The 13898-nt window shown below is 40.6% G+C and overlaps 1 protein-coding gene across 6 annotated transcripts in view; it reads left to right on the top strand.

Moving 5' to 3' along the window:
- MYLK (myosin light chain kinase) overlaps positions 1–13898 on the top strand; it is a 213325-nt gene that overhangs the window by 59233 nt on the left and 140194 nt on the right. For all 6 annotated transcript variants that reach the window (XM_085873203.1, XM_085873200.1, XM_085873199.1 and 3 more), the window contains 2 exons: positions 2796–3003; positions 11852–11900. In XM_085873203.1, coding sequence (XP_085729329.1) covers positions 2796–3003; positions 11852–11900 — 257 coding nt within the window. The remainder of the gene's footprint in view (positions 1–2795; positions 3004–11851; positions 11901–13898) is intronic.

The raw sequence follows: 13898 nt of genomic DNA, 5'->3' as shown, positions 1-13898 counted from the left end.
AGCAAGATGGATACCGACACAAACTCTCAATCACAGAAGTGGAAGGAAAATTGAAAACCTAGAATGAGGTGGGCTTCGGGAGGGTTCATAGGAGTGGAAAAGATCATCGTTATGTATGGGGATGACCCGAGATTGAAGCCCTGGAAGGAAGAATGAGATTGAAGAGGAAGTGGAAGTTGATTATGCGATTCCTTGGTTTTGGGTCTCATGGTCACTTGACATTTGCAATTCCACGGGGTTTCCGCATTTCTCACGGGATTGAGAGTTGGACAGGTGACCGTGACGGGCCATTGTAAAATATCTCTATCGTGACGAAGCCTTTGTAGAGATGTGAAAGGCAATATTAAATGATCCCCGATCCCATTCCTTAGTGTGTGTCGGGAAATGTTTTAGTCCGCAACAAAGCATAGACTGGGTGACACCGGGTACCCTGCTCGTATCACATACTTGTGAAACACAAGGTTTACTTCGACAATCTTCTCTGAGTCAGATAAGGCAAATCGTATTGCCTGTTGTGTGTATTTTATGTGTGGAATGGACAAATAAAACAGAATTTAATCTTGACATTTGTTTCTACACTGAACATATACTTAATGAATATCCGCAGACTACATCAGGTGTTGCCTCAGCTGGGATGAAGTGCAAGATTTTTGCGTCCATTGAGAAATATATTGGTCATCACTTTTGGACTTGCTTTGGCATTTAAATCTTTTAACCGAATGACTGAAACTAGACACGAATTGCAACTTGACTCTCGACTGGAATTTAAAAATTAGAAACACTCGTATAGCTTCGATTTTCATCAACAGGTAAATGTTTCCAAAAAAATTCCAGTAATATCATTTAAATTGGATATAACTAGCAAATGTAAGTTTTATTTCCTATCATCTTTGCCCTGTGTCTGATTGTAAACTCTCCCTTTGCGACGACACACTTACATTCGATAAAGTGCTCAAAATTGTGTTCAAAACATCCCTTGACCCCACCCTGTCAATCCGGTCTGAATATCTGTTTTCCCTATTCACAAAGAAGAATGCAGTATCGTCTGGCCACACGAACCTCCACTTATCTCATCCATTTACTAACACACATGGGATTGTTTTTTTTTTTTGTTTTTTTTTTTTAAACAAATTCTACTTCTCAAAAATGATGCCATGATTCACACAACAAATGACCTCATCACCGAATCAACCTGGCTATAAGCCATGCTCCTTGTGAGAACTTTCAAAGCCATAATGGTGATGGAGGATGGGATAAGCGAATCTAGAGAGGGATTTGGGGGTAACGCTGACATGCTGGTAATGACCGACATGATTCCGCAATTAGGATGTAATTGATGGTGCAAAGGCTGAGTTCTTTGCCTGCATCTGCATCTGGATATTCGGCTTGTAAGATCTTTTGACAAAGTGGAAGCTGCGTACCTGAACCGAATTATTGGTGCATTGTCTTCGTGAACAAATGAAATGCATATGGCATACCCCATACGCACACTTGCTTGGTTAATATTGCATCACATTGACGCAGTGCACGAGTTCAGACATTTCTTCTTATTCTCAACAAAAGTGATAAACTCGAGGACATTCAACTCACCTTTGTGCGTCGTCACCGCTTGCCAGGACTATATGACTGAAAATGTTCTTCATTCAAAAATTGACCAACCTCAGTGCCATAATGGATATATTATCCGCTCTGAGTCTGACACGTCAGTGGTTTAATCCCTGGGTGAGTCGTACTAAAGTGCTGCTTTCCTTGCTTGATGCTCAGCATTTAAAAGGATGAAGCACGGATAAGCAACCATAGGTTGGTAATAATTGCTCAGGTTTTGATGGGCCTAATGGCCTCCTGCGTTGAAGTAACTTGTTAGGGAACTCTTTTATTGGTTTAAAATGTAATCATGGAACTTTTCTGAATGACAATTAACGCAAACTTTTCTTGTTCTCCTGCCATCAGATGTTGAATATTGTGTTGTTTGTAATGAAGGTTGAGAAGTGTATTATCCATTTTTAAAAATGACTTTATAGTCTTTAATTTACATGATGGTTGCCTCTAACGATGGTTTACAGGGAAACCAGCGATGGTTGAGGAAGGGTGAAGGTTATACAATATTTTGTTTCAAGTCACCAAAGTCTGTTTATCCGTGTGGTCATGTCTCCCCCCTGCTCCCATCCTCCCCCCCCCCCATCCTCCCCCTCTTCCCTATATGCATGAAGTCTATCACCATCTCCATGATGGTGGTGTGTGGAGAGGCTGAATCAATGACCTACCTGTGCCAGACTTCTTTACTGTAAAAATCTGTGCCCCATTAGGATGGTGCGGAGGTAGAGCACTTGCCTTTCAGATGTCTCGTCTGGGTTCAATCCTCTCAGATTGGTGTTTCATAGACAGGGTCTTGTATCTGTGAGTGTACCATCCCTCGGTGGATGTTAATCTGGGTACTCGTTTGATTGCATTATTTGCTGGATGTTAAACAGCCAATGCTGTCTGTCAATGAAGAGTTAGCATAATGGCCAAATTCCTGCCCTAACTATCTCGCCAACCAGCATTTGGCAAGTGTGGTGAGTATGCCAACTAGCCCTCAACAGGATTGGAGGGAGGCCTTTGGCCTGTAGAGGAATAAAATCAGCTGCAAGTAGGAGAAACTTACTTGGCAAGCTGAACAACTTGGGGGAGATTTGTAGAATTTTATTGCACTTATTATGGTTGTTATGCATATATTTATTTTCCCAAGAGTAAACAAACGCACAAGCGAAAGAGTGTGTATAATCATTTATGTTGTTCTCGTTCATCCTCTCCAGGTGAAAGGCACCCCTGAACCTCAAGTGACATGGTACAGGAATGGTGACCGTCTGACAGCAGGAGGAAGACTCAATATCGAGTGTGGGCCGCGTGGTACTTTTGGCCTGCATATTGCCAAAGTTACTGCTGCAGATGCTGGAAAATACTGTTGTGAAGTATCCAATGAGGCTGGCACAAAGCAGGTCATTGTGGAACTCGCACTTCAATGTAAGAAGCTCGGACTTAGCATCATTTAGATTACTAGCGTGGATCGGCTCACTACGCTTGCCTCTCCACACATCGTTGCAGAGATTGACGTGACAGATTTGTTGTGTTGTCATTATTTGCATCAATTATTATAATGCAAACATTTCTTTTGTCCAAATTTATTTGTAATATTGGTGATATTATATTTATTTGAAATTTATTTGTGATATAAAAAGGTCCAAGTGGGCTAAATGGTCAAGGGTCTAAGCTGTCTAATCTATCTGAAGGTTGTAAGGGATCGAAATGGTGTTCAGGTCTAAAGGGTGTAAAGTGTTTTGGGTATTCGGGATCTTTTGGGTCCTCAGGGATTTTTGGGTCTTTCGGGCCTTTGAGGGTTTTTTGGGGGTCTTTTAGGTCTATTGGGTCTTTTCAATACTTGGGATATTTGGGGTCTTTTGGGTCTTCAGGGTTCTTGGGGTCTTTTCAGTCTTTTGGATCTTCGGGGTCTTTTTGGTCTTCAGGATCTTTCTGAGTCGGAGCCGCTGGGATTTCAGGTCTTCTGGGTCAAAACTAAGATCCAGGCTTTCAATGACATCTTGGATGCTGCTGTCCTGTCTGTGCCAGTTTGTGGTGAGGATGTTGAGGTCGTGGGGAGATTCACTTACCTTGGCCATGATATTCATGTGTCTGCTGGCTATGAGTCAGAGGTCAATAGACGTCTGGAATCGGGCCTGGGGAGTCATGGATTCACTAGATCATGGGGTGTGCACCTGTGTGGGAGAATGAAAGTCTGAGTTTTCAGGTCCTTGGTGTTTCCAGTCTTGTTCTGCGAATGCGAGACTTGGACTCTGACCAAGGATCTGAGATGGAGACTTGATTCCTTTGGTACCAGGACTCTGGAGAATCCTTGGCTATCATTGGTTGGACTTTGTGTCCAACAAGCGGTTGCTGAGAGAGACTCACATGAGATTTGTTACCTGCATAGTCCGTGAGCGTCAGCCGTGGCTGTACGGACATGTGGCTCATTTTCCTGATGCTGATCCTGCTCACCAGATTCTCTCAGCGAGGGAGTCTCGTGAGTGGAGGAGGCCAGTGGGCCGACCACGTGCCTCGTGGTTGCAGCATGTTGATCGGCATCTCAAGGAAATGGGGATGGGCCAGGCATCTGCCTGGGGGATGGCCAGACGGTGGCCCCTGGATTACCGGCGGAAAGTGAACACAGTGACCCGCTGCTCTGGCGCATGCTCCCATACCTGACATGACCTGACCTGACCTGGATCTTTTTGGTCTTTGGGATCTTTTCGGTCTTTGGGGTCTTTTGAGTCTTCAGGGCATCTTTTGAAGAGAGTCAGTTATGTTTTTGTTATGCCCATGAACACATAACCTTTTTTTCATTTACGGTTTTTTTAATTTTTTCTTCCTTCTATTTACCTACTCCCAAACCTCTTTCCTTGTCACACTTTGTCCCTTTATTGGCCAATCCAGGCTGACATAGATGATGTGTTGAGTTATTCAAATGAAGTATTTGTTCAAAGTACCCTTCATGCAATGTGGTGTCAAACAGTAAAGAGTTATGGTCTTGATTTGTCCGAGACTGAGCGAAGCAAGGTCGTTTATTCCTGATATGTGAAACACCCTCGAACCCACGCCTTCAGAAAATAGACTTTTTGGAACACAGGCCACATTTTCCATCAAATCATCATATAACTTTGTTAAAAAATTATTCATGGGTAGGCTCACCTATGTTGAAAGTTTTGTGTTAATCACTCAAGCGGTTGTGGGGAAAATTTTAAGAGCGATTGAAGTGAGGACCTCAAATTTTAAAAGTGAGATCCTCGGCTAATGTTCCACAACATGGTCAAGCATAGTTGTGGACACCAATTACTAGTTATTTTATTTTTCATTGCAGATACATTTTTGTCTCACTACCGAAATCAGAGTAACTATGTTTTAAACTAGAGGAATACGAGACATTATGAAGTGTAGTGTTGATTTGCATTCGCAGACAGTTCAAATGATAGGTGTAATCAACTAAAGTTTGTGACGTGAGAACTGTGTTACTCTGAGAAAGACATAATGCCTCAAATGGAAGTTTACTTTGTTTCTCATGACGGTTCGCATACCTTTGCCAACTTTTAGTTTATACATCCTGTTTTAAGCGATACTGACGACCTTATATAATTCCCTATTTGACCTCTAAACTGTTCATGTTCTGGAAAAGCTGAAGCATCACCTTAATTCTCTTACCTATATGGTGCCACCCATAAGGAAACCCACCTTCAATAAGACCAGCAAAGTGTCTCATCCCTTCAAGTGGAACAGTTCATTAGAACTGTAACATCATTATGTTCAAAGCCTTCTGTCCTCGCTCTCCAAGAACTGTGGCACACTGAGGAATCAGAGGTAGACGCAGCATCATGGCACTCTTTCGACATTGAAGAGTTGCAGGTGCCTTCGGCAGATGGAACTATTCAGACTGAACTGCCATAAAGCTCAAGCAATATATTAAAAAGTATTCGGTCTTATTTCAATGCGGCTGTTATTTAAGGACATGCATCATTCTATGAAGCAATGTCTGCATGAAGGTAAAAGCCTAAATTTGAATGAAACATGCAAATGAAGGACCACAATAGGAAAAACAAGGTAGTACCAAAAATAAGCCAGTACGAGAAGAAACTCAATAATGTCTGCAAGACGCACCTGTTCCCAAATACATAAAATTATTTAATGATGTAACCTTCAGGACAGTGAGGAAGTTGAAACGGTCAGGTCCACTCACAACTCAGAACACGTCAGAGTGGTTACACCCCTTGGAAGGACATACTTTGGAGTGAGAACGAAGCTTTAAGAACAGCAATGACAAATTCCAAATGAGGGAAGTACTTCAAGGTCACCACCATGAGGTGGAGTAAAACAACTATGCCAATTTTGATTGAAGGAGACGTGACTTTTTACCATTAGAAAGGAGGTGATTATGAGGGGATTTGATAGAGATGCTTCTTCTCCTACAACTTTACTCTTAGGTTATGGTCCTTGGTCCTGTCACTGCAAATTATTTTGAAAAAAAAAAAACTGTTTTGTACACCGCTCCTTCCCAATTTCATATCCAGGTGATGCATGACATCATCGCTGGGCACCGAAGGAAGGGAGTACTCAGTTTTTACTCCGTTTGTTTGTTTTCTTGGTTGGTTGTTTGTTTGTCCCGGTGAGATCTCAGCCTTCATTTGAGCTGGGAAGCTGAAATTTGGGAAGCTACTTGACCAACTTGAATCACTGGAGGGACTGAAATATTAAGGAAGCCAGTTCTACAAGCAGGATAAAAAGGAAAGAAGGATAGTGGAGCAGTAAGTCTGGATTTTGGGTATTTTATCATGGAGGGGGTTACTCAAAGAATGCATGTGGCGAGGGAGGGATGAGGAATGAATGAGCGTCGGGAGCAAGACTGGAAGAAGTGCAGAAAATAAATATAGAAAGGCTACCATCCTGACTGTGATGAGCATGCAGCAGGCCCTCTACTTACAATTCTTTGTGGGAGAGGGCAATGTTGTTGGGAGCATTGCATTGCACAGCAATCGGTGGAGACAGGTGTGCGCAAGTACATGATGAAGGATGAATCATTAATACAATCTGTTACAGCACTTGGAGGCCAGCTTTGATTCATATTCTTCCTTATAAGAGAGGTATTGGATGAAATGAGGCCCCAGACATTCAAAAGAATAAAACACTTGCAGTGATTGTTGATGCAGATACAGAGGTGGGTTGGTTAGGCGATCCTTCCGCAGAGAGACAGAGACAGAGACAGACAGAAATGTTTGGATGAATAACATGTGTCAAGTGTGGCACCAAAATCTCCTTTCCAAGTTAGCAGAGAGTGAGAGAGGCAGTTGCTGCTGGCCTGTCACTAGGTACGATATTGTACAGCATTGTCTGGAATCACAGGCAAAGAGAAAACTTGGGTTCTCCAGAACATCAAACAAGATAATTTATGTATCTGAGGAACAAACATGACTGGGTCAAAGATGCCCTGGGACACTTCAGCCTCTAATGGGAAAGGCGACGAAAGGATTCCATTGAGAGCTGACTGCATGACTGGAAATTTTTTAAAACATGACTGTAAAAGTGACTTTGTCGGCCATTGGCAGAAAGCTTAGCAAGCAGAAGGAAGTGTAGATTTCATGAAATGCCAGAGATATGTCCAGAGGCACAGCCCTGACCTCTTGTTTGAGATTTGGAGTCTCTATTGTTGAGAGAGAAGCGACAGTTTGTCCCAAGCTGAGTGACAAGGATGGAATTCAAATTGATGATCAGACATCAAGTGGTTTGAAGCAGGAAAGATTTGAGGTTACCTGCAATGTTGATTCCATGACTTCGCTTATAACTGGAAGTGAGCTTACTTGCCTGTAGTTAAGTTTCTCTTTTTGTGCCCTTGTTGTCGATATAATTGATACTTTCTTCCAAACAAACAGGAAGTGGCATCAAGTGAAGGATAGGTTGAAGAAAACGGAAAGAGGAAAAGTGTGAGCCACCTTGCAGGACTTGAGAATATGGGCACTGATGTCAACATGGCTAACCAGAATGTTCTACACATTCTCAGGCAAAAAAGTAAAGTCGTATGACAGGGTAAGGTGATGTTGACGGAGAAGAATGGGTTGAGTGCATGAGCTTTGGAGGCATCCACTGGATTGAGCCATTCTGCTTTTGTCCAGAGCAGATGCGATGGTGTGGAGCTTTTTGAGGTGAGGAAGGGGATGTTGGAGTTGCATATACCACAGACAGACTTAACAACGTGCCGCCAGCACATAGGAAAGAGGCAGGTTCGAGATTTCAGCCTTGACATAAGCTAGATGATGTTTCACCTGAGGATGGTTATGCAATACTTCATGACCTTCATTGAATGACCCAAGGTTGACTTCAGCAGGTTCACCTTCATTGATGAATTTTCAAGCTGCTTTTATATTCACTGCCTTCCCACAGGATTTATTATTACATTGCAGAGAGGGTGGATGTAATAGGGTTAGACAATATGGGATAAATCGGGGAAGAGGGGAAGACCCTTGGCAGAGTCGATATGGGATGTGGGGGAGATTGAAAAGAGTTGCAGTCTCTGTCTGTCAGCCTGGTGAAGTCATCAAAATCTCTGGCATTCGGTTAATTTTCTGACTACAGTAAAAAAAAAAAAAAAAAAGATTTTGACTCTCTTAAGAACATTATCAGAGGGGTCAGTTGGAGGCAGAAGAGAAGCAGAAGAGATTGGATGGAAATTGGGTTTTGCCAGGTCCAGGAGAGCGGATGTTTTTGCATATTTGTACATATTGTTTTGTTTGACACAATTAGTTGTTTTTTCCGACCTTTGTTTGTCAGTTTTGCCAGCTTGTTGTTTAGTTTAGTTCTTTGTTTGCTTGTCATTTATTTTTTTTTCTTTGTTATTCTTTAATTCTATGCTTTCTATGTCATTTGGCCCATCCAAGTAAAAGGGGAAACAAATAACATAAAGTAAAAGAAAACAAACTTTTGAAAGGAAACTTCCTTATTGATTCCCCCACTTGTTTTGGTGTTCTCTTTGGCTGTCTTCCTCATCAAATTTGTCAATTTGGTCATCCATAATAAAACTGATATGCTTATATAAGGTTTTAATACAGTAACAGAGGGTTTTAATCCCAATGGGTGGAATGGAGGGAGGGTTGAGAGGTTAATCTACTTGATAGGTTAATTTTGTGGTTGTTGTTGAATTTACCACTTTCTCATTTCGTGTTGCCACCAGAGTTGTAAGTAATGATCCAATAATTTTTAGTCAGTGTCGTTTTTTAAGGAGTAGTTGCTTTTAAAAAGCGATGTGACACCTCAGACGTATGCCGAAGGACTTTAAAGAGACAAAAAAAATGAGGCATGGGTGACACACAACTTGTTTGATAGCACTTTGAATGCATATTTGACATTGAGCAAGTTAATATTAATTGAAAGGCTGATGGTGATGGTGACAGAGGTGTGTAAAGGTGTTATTGATCTTTGCTCTTTTTAAATACCTTGTGCAACAACGCTCTGTCAAAATATGTGAAAGGTTTTGATTTACACATTGTATTTACCCTTGTGTAAGGGTTGCTCTCGTGCTCTTCGTGTTTCATCCGATGACTCTATCCTATGTTTTCGAGGAACATCATTTTTATTCAGACCCAGTGTTACTTTGGCGAAGGTTTATAATATATAGAATGGAGGTAGCTGGTGTTGTTTTGGTGTGAGCTTTTGGCACATCACCAAATGCAAGAAGAAAACAGGATGTGTTGATTGGCTGATATCCCTTTGGATTTGACAGCTGGAGAAACTAGTTCCAATGAAAAAGCTTTCACAACCTTTGGTGCAATATTTGACCTTCTATCCGAATGGCAACATCAACACTTAAGATTGTGAATAATTGTAAAGCTTTCTGCTTTCTAACAATGTCAAATAATGAACTTTTTCTAATCTTACATCCACTTCTTCATCAATGAAACCTGTCTTTGGATGTTACACCAATTGCTACAATATGCTCATTTTTAACCAGATGACCGATGAACGTATGCGTGAACCTTTTGTTCCTCATGGACAGGCAGTCATACATGTAAAGTTACGCCTCAATCTGTTCAGCCACTACAGAGAAGAAGATTTTTGAAGGTTTTAAAACAAACAAACAATATGGCTGCCGAATCATGTGACCGATGACATCATTATTATTTTTTTCTGTGGACCATTTTATCCCGAGATGACCCTCAAAGATTTTCCTACTGATTGGATGTGGCGTTCTACATATGCAATCATGACGTCATAACGAGGGCACCTATGACGTCATAAGAAATCACACTCATTCCACATGAGGAGTACTTGCTATGTGCCAAGTTTCAATTTTTTTCTTGGTGCAGGTTCAGAGATGCAGGGGTCCAAAGTTTTTCCGTTTTTCCAATATGGCTGTCACACCCCATTGACCTATGGCATCTTCAATAACATTATAACATTTTACACGAGCAGTCGCATCAATGGTGAAAATTTTGTCTCAATCCGACAGGCGGTTGCGGAGAAACACAAAAGTTCTGTGCGGACAAACAAACAGAAAGACAGACAAACAAACAAACAAACAAACAGAAAGACAGACAAACAAATGAGAGCAAATGCAAAAACCTCTCTGAATCCTTTGGCGAGGGTAATGAACCATTTTACCGTACTTTGTCTCTGAATTCGTCCTGATTGCACATTCACAGGGGAGAGTGAGACTTTTAAAAAACTCTGTCTGCCTGCCTGGCAGTCAAACAAGATTGAAAATCATTCTAAACAGGAAACTTACTGTTTTTGAGGATGTCATAAAGGACACATATACCAGGCATGAATAACGAATGTAATGTGAGGTAGGGGTGGAGGGGAGGTGCAATAGACACTGCATCAATGGCAGTAAATTCTGGAATTAATTTATCTATGCGACGTTTACACTCTTTATTTTATTTAAATCAAATTACATACTTGAACATTGCAGAAGGCAAATCACCCTGTTGTCACTTCCAAGAACCTCCAGTTTAGCAGTACTTGGATGTATTAAATAAGGTGGTATATAAGGGTGGTGTAAAGGACTGCTTCAATCATGCTAAACCTCCAGAATGTTTTTTTAACAATCTTTAAAATCGTATTTTAATTGAATTGAAGTATATACTTAACATTGCATGGGGTAATGTGTTCTATGAACTCCCTAGTTTGTTGTATGCACCAAGTATAAGGGAAAATGTATAACTTAATTTTCTGGTAAAGAACCCGTCACTACGGACAGGTTAATTCACCCACTTCTATGACATCTGTGGCATATTTTCTTATGACTTGTAATACCGGCTCACACGAGGTGGCACATATGACACATGTTTAAGTAGAGAGATTTTGAGTCCCCCCCCCCCATCTCAAATCCTGGGGTTTTGATTTATTTTACCACCTAAAACCCTCCCTGCACCCTCCCCCTCCAAAACCCACACCTCCTCAAGTAAAACCTCCAGTTTTCATCTCATTCCATCCAGCGGTTTAGGAATGCATAGAAATCAAACAAAAAAAACCCCACAACCAGACACTTTTCTATGTTGGACCTCCACTTAAAATGAGTAAATGAAACATTTAGAAAATTTGAATTTTTATCACTCAGATTTCAACATCACCATAATGCATATTATCAAGCTGTTTAAAATTTCTTCATATGAGAAGATGATGATTTCTAATACCGGATACCACTGGATAGAGCTACACGATACACATTTACATGGAGAGAGAGAGAGAGACAGTTGGGGTCTTCCTGCCTACCCTGAGCCCCCTCTCCCAGATATGCTACCCAGACAGAAACCACACTTGGGGTATCTGAGGCAACATGCAAAATTTGGTTGGATTTGGTTCAGTAGTTTTTTTTTTTGTTTTTGAAGCAAATATAAATGAACAAACAGACACAAACTCTCCCACTATATACATGGTGGCCCAAAAGTGACACCCATCGGGATTTAGCTAAACTAGCGCCACGTACGATTCTGAATGATTACTGAAATAATATTTTTCCTGAAATAATGTTGTTACGAGAATAATTTTATTCTTAAAAATGTCTGTCACTTCAGGTAAACATTTATTTTATGATGTTATGTATTTCAACATTAATTATGATTTTTCCCTTGTTTTAATTAAAATTCCTATGGGGCGTGATTTTTGGGCCACCTTGAATATAATTATTAGATAATTCCACAAAATCGGTCCAATTGAAGTCTGGCTTGAAATAGAAGCCGAGTCATTAATCTGACATATATATTTGTTTGTAGTTGTTCTTGTGTGCGTTGATGAGATCACTTTGTACATAAACTTTTATTCTTTCTGCTACTTATGACAGCTGGTGCTGCGAATGAACATCGAATGACAGGGAATTCCAAGCTGACCAGGTGTGTTTCAAAAGGTTCTCTTCAACAACAACATTATATTTATATATATATATATATATATATATATATATATAGATACATACACACACACACAATACAGTTATGTGCAAAAGTTTGGGGTATTCCAATTATATTAATACTTTCGGGTAAATTCATCAAATTTTCAGTGCTAACAGTCATATGTGTTTGCTATTGTAAATTAACAGCATTTGTAAATTACCATGAAACAAACTGCTGAAGTAACGAACAAGAACAGTGTCATTTCATTGTATCAGTCAACACTCTATGTGTCTGAGACCCTTTATTTACCTTCTTGAATGCCATCACTCTTTCACCGATGCTTCCTGTAAACAACTGAACCACTGTTGCAGGAATATTGTGCCAAATGTCCTGTAGTACATTCCACAGTTCTGTAAGGTTAGTTTGGTTCCTCTTGTTTTTCTTTTTCCAGGTAATCCCATTTGGCATCGAGGGAACTCGTGTCCAGACTCTGGGGTGCCATTCCAACACCTGGAGCACACCCAGCTGTAACCTTGATCTCCATATAATGTTTTTCTGTACTAGTACACTCACCCCTGATTGGAGCTACAGGAAGGGTCATGTTATTTTCCTCTCTGGGGTATATAGATTAGAGTGGATCTAGTCTCGGGTCCGTTATTTTGTGGTGGATGCGATAGGCATATGATGCTTCAAGGATGTCGGGAATCCTGCAGATTTATTTCGTTTAGTGGTAAACATCAATAGTGACTGTTTAAAGAGGGAATCATACGTGTTTGTGGTTTATAATAATTTTACTTCTGGTTTTGCCCCACGATACACCACGATAAATTATCTATAGACGTTAACATGGTGTTTGTCCAAGGAAGTAAAATCCTTTGGGGGAGAGGGGATATTATTAGTCTTAATATTGTTTTGTAATCACATTAATATTATGCTATTATCATTCATGTTATTACCCTTGCTGAAGGAGAGGGTATTGCGTTTGAGTCAGATTGTTTCTGTCTGTCTGTCTTGTTTGTTTGTTCGCACAGAACTTTTGTGTTTTTCTCTGCAACCGCTTGGTGGATTGAGAGGAAATTTTCACCATAGGTGCGACTACTCATGTAGAATGTTATATTGATAAATATGATGCCATAGGTCATGTGGTGTGGCAGCCATGTTTGAAAATGGAAAAAACTTTGGACCTCTATATCTCTGAAACCGCACCAAGGAAAAAATTGAAACTTGGCTCATGGCAAGTACTCGTGGGGAATAAGTGATTTTTAATGACGTCATAGGTGCCTTTGTTATGACATCATAATTGCATACGTAGAATGCTACATATGATCAGTATGAAGATTTTTGAGGGTCATGTAGGGATAAAATGGTCCACAGAAAAAAAATCATGACATAATCGGTCACGTGATTCGGCAGCCATATTGTTTAAAAAAAAACAAACAAAAAAAAACCTTGCACCATGTATGCACCCATGCACCAGGAGATGCCCGGAATGTCAGGCAACCACATAATTGGACAAATGAACACTTGTTTTTAGCAGTCGGAACTACTGCTGAAGTCAATTAGGAAGTTTAAAATTTTATATTTGGCTGAGATTAAGAGATTCGAGTGGTTATGGTATGTGCGGAAATGAAATAAACCACCTACAAACACTGGCGTCTCCAGTTGTTTATAAGCATTGTAATGTATCCAGTGAAGTGTAGGTATGACGAACAGGCATTCATCCACCCTATCTGCAATGTAATGCTATGAGTGAAGAAAGTGGAAAATAAAACAAACTGTCACGAAAAATCGTTGCGGCCTGTTCCAAGTCAAGGCATTGTTGAACAGGCCAAAAATGGTGAATTAAGGGGACAGCGAGGTGACAAAGGATTGTGTTGTATTGTGCATGCCAGACATGCTGCACTCCACCACACATGGGAAAAGAATCGCACCACACTTCGTACTGGAGAAGCGTTGTCCTGCACGCTAAATGTGGAAGTGCAGGGAAGGAAGAATGTG

The sequence above is a fragment of the Eptatretus burgeri genome, chromosome 3, assembly GCF_056783735.1.
Source record: "Eptatretus burgeri isolate ZD-2024b chromosome 3, Ebu_testis_v1, whole genome shotgun sequence".
Lineage (NCBI taxonomy): Eukaryota > Metazoa > Chordata > Myxini > Myxiniformes > Myxinidae > Eptatretus > Eptatretus burgeri.
Note: the sequence above shows the minus strand (reverse complement) of the source record. Positions and strands in the feature narration are given on the sequence as shown.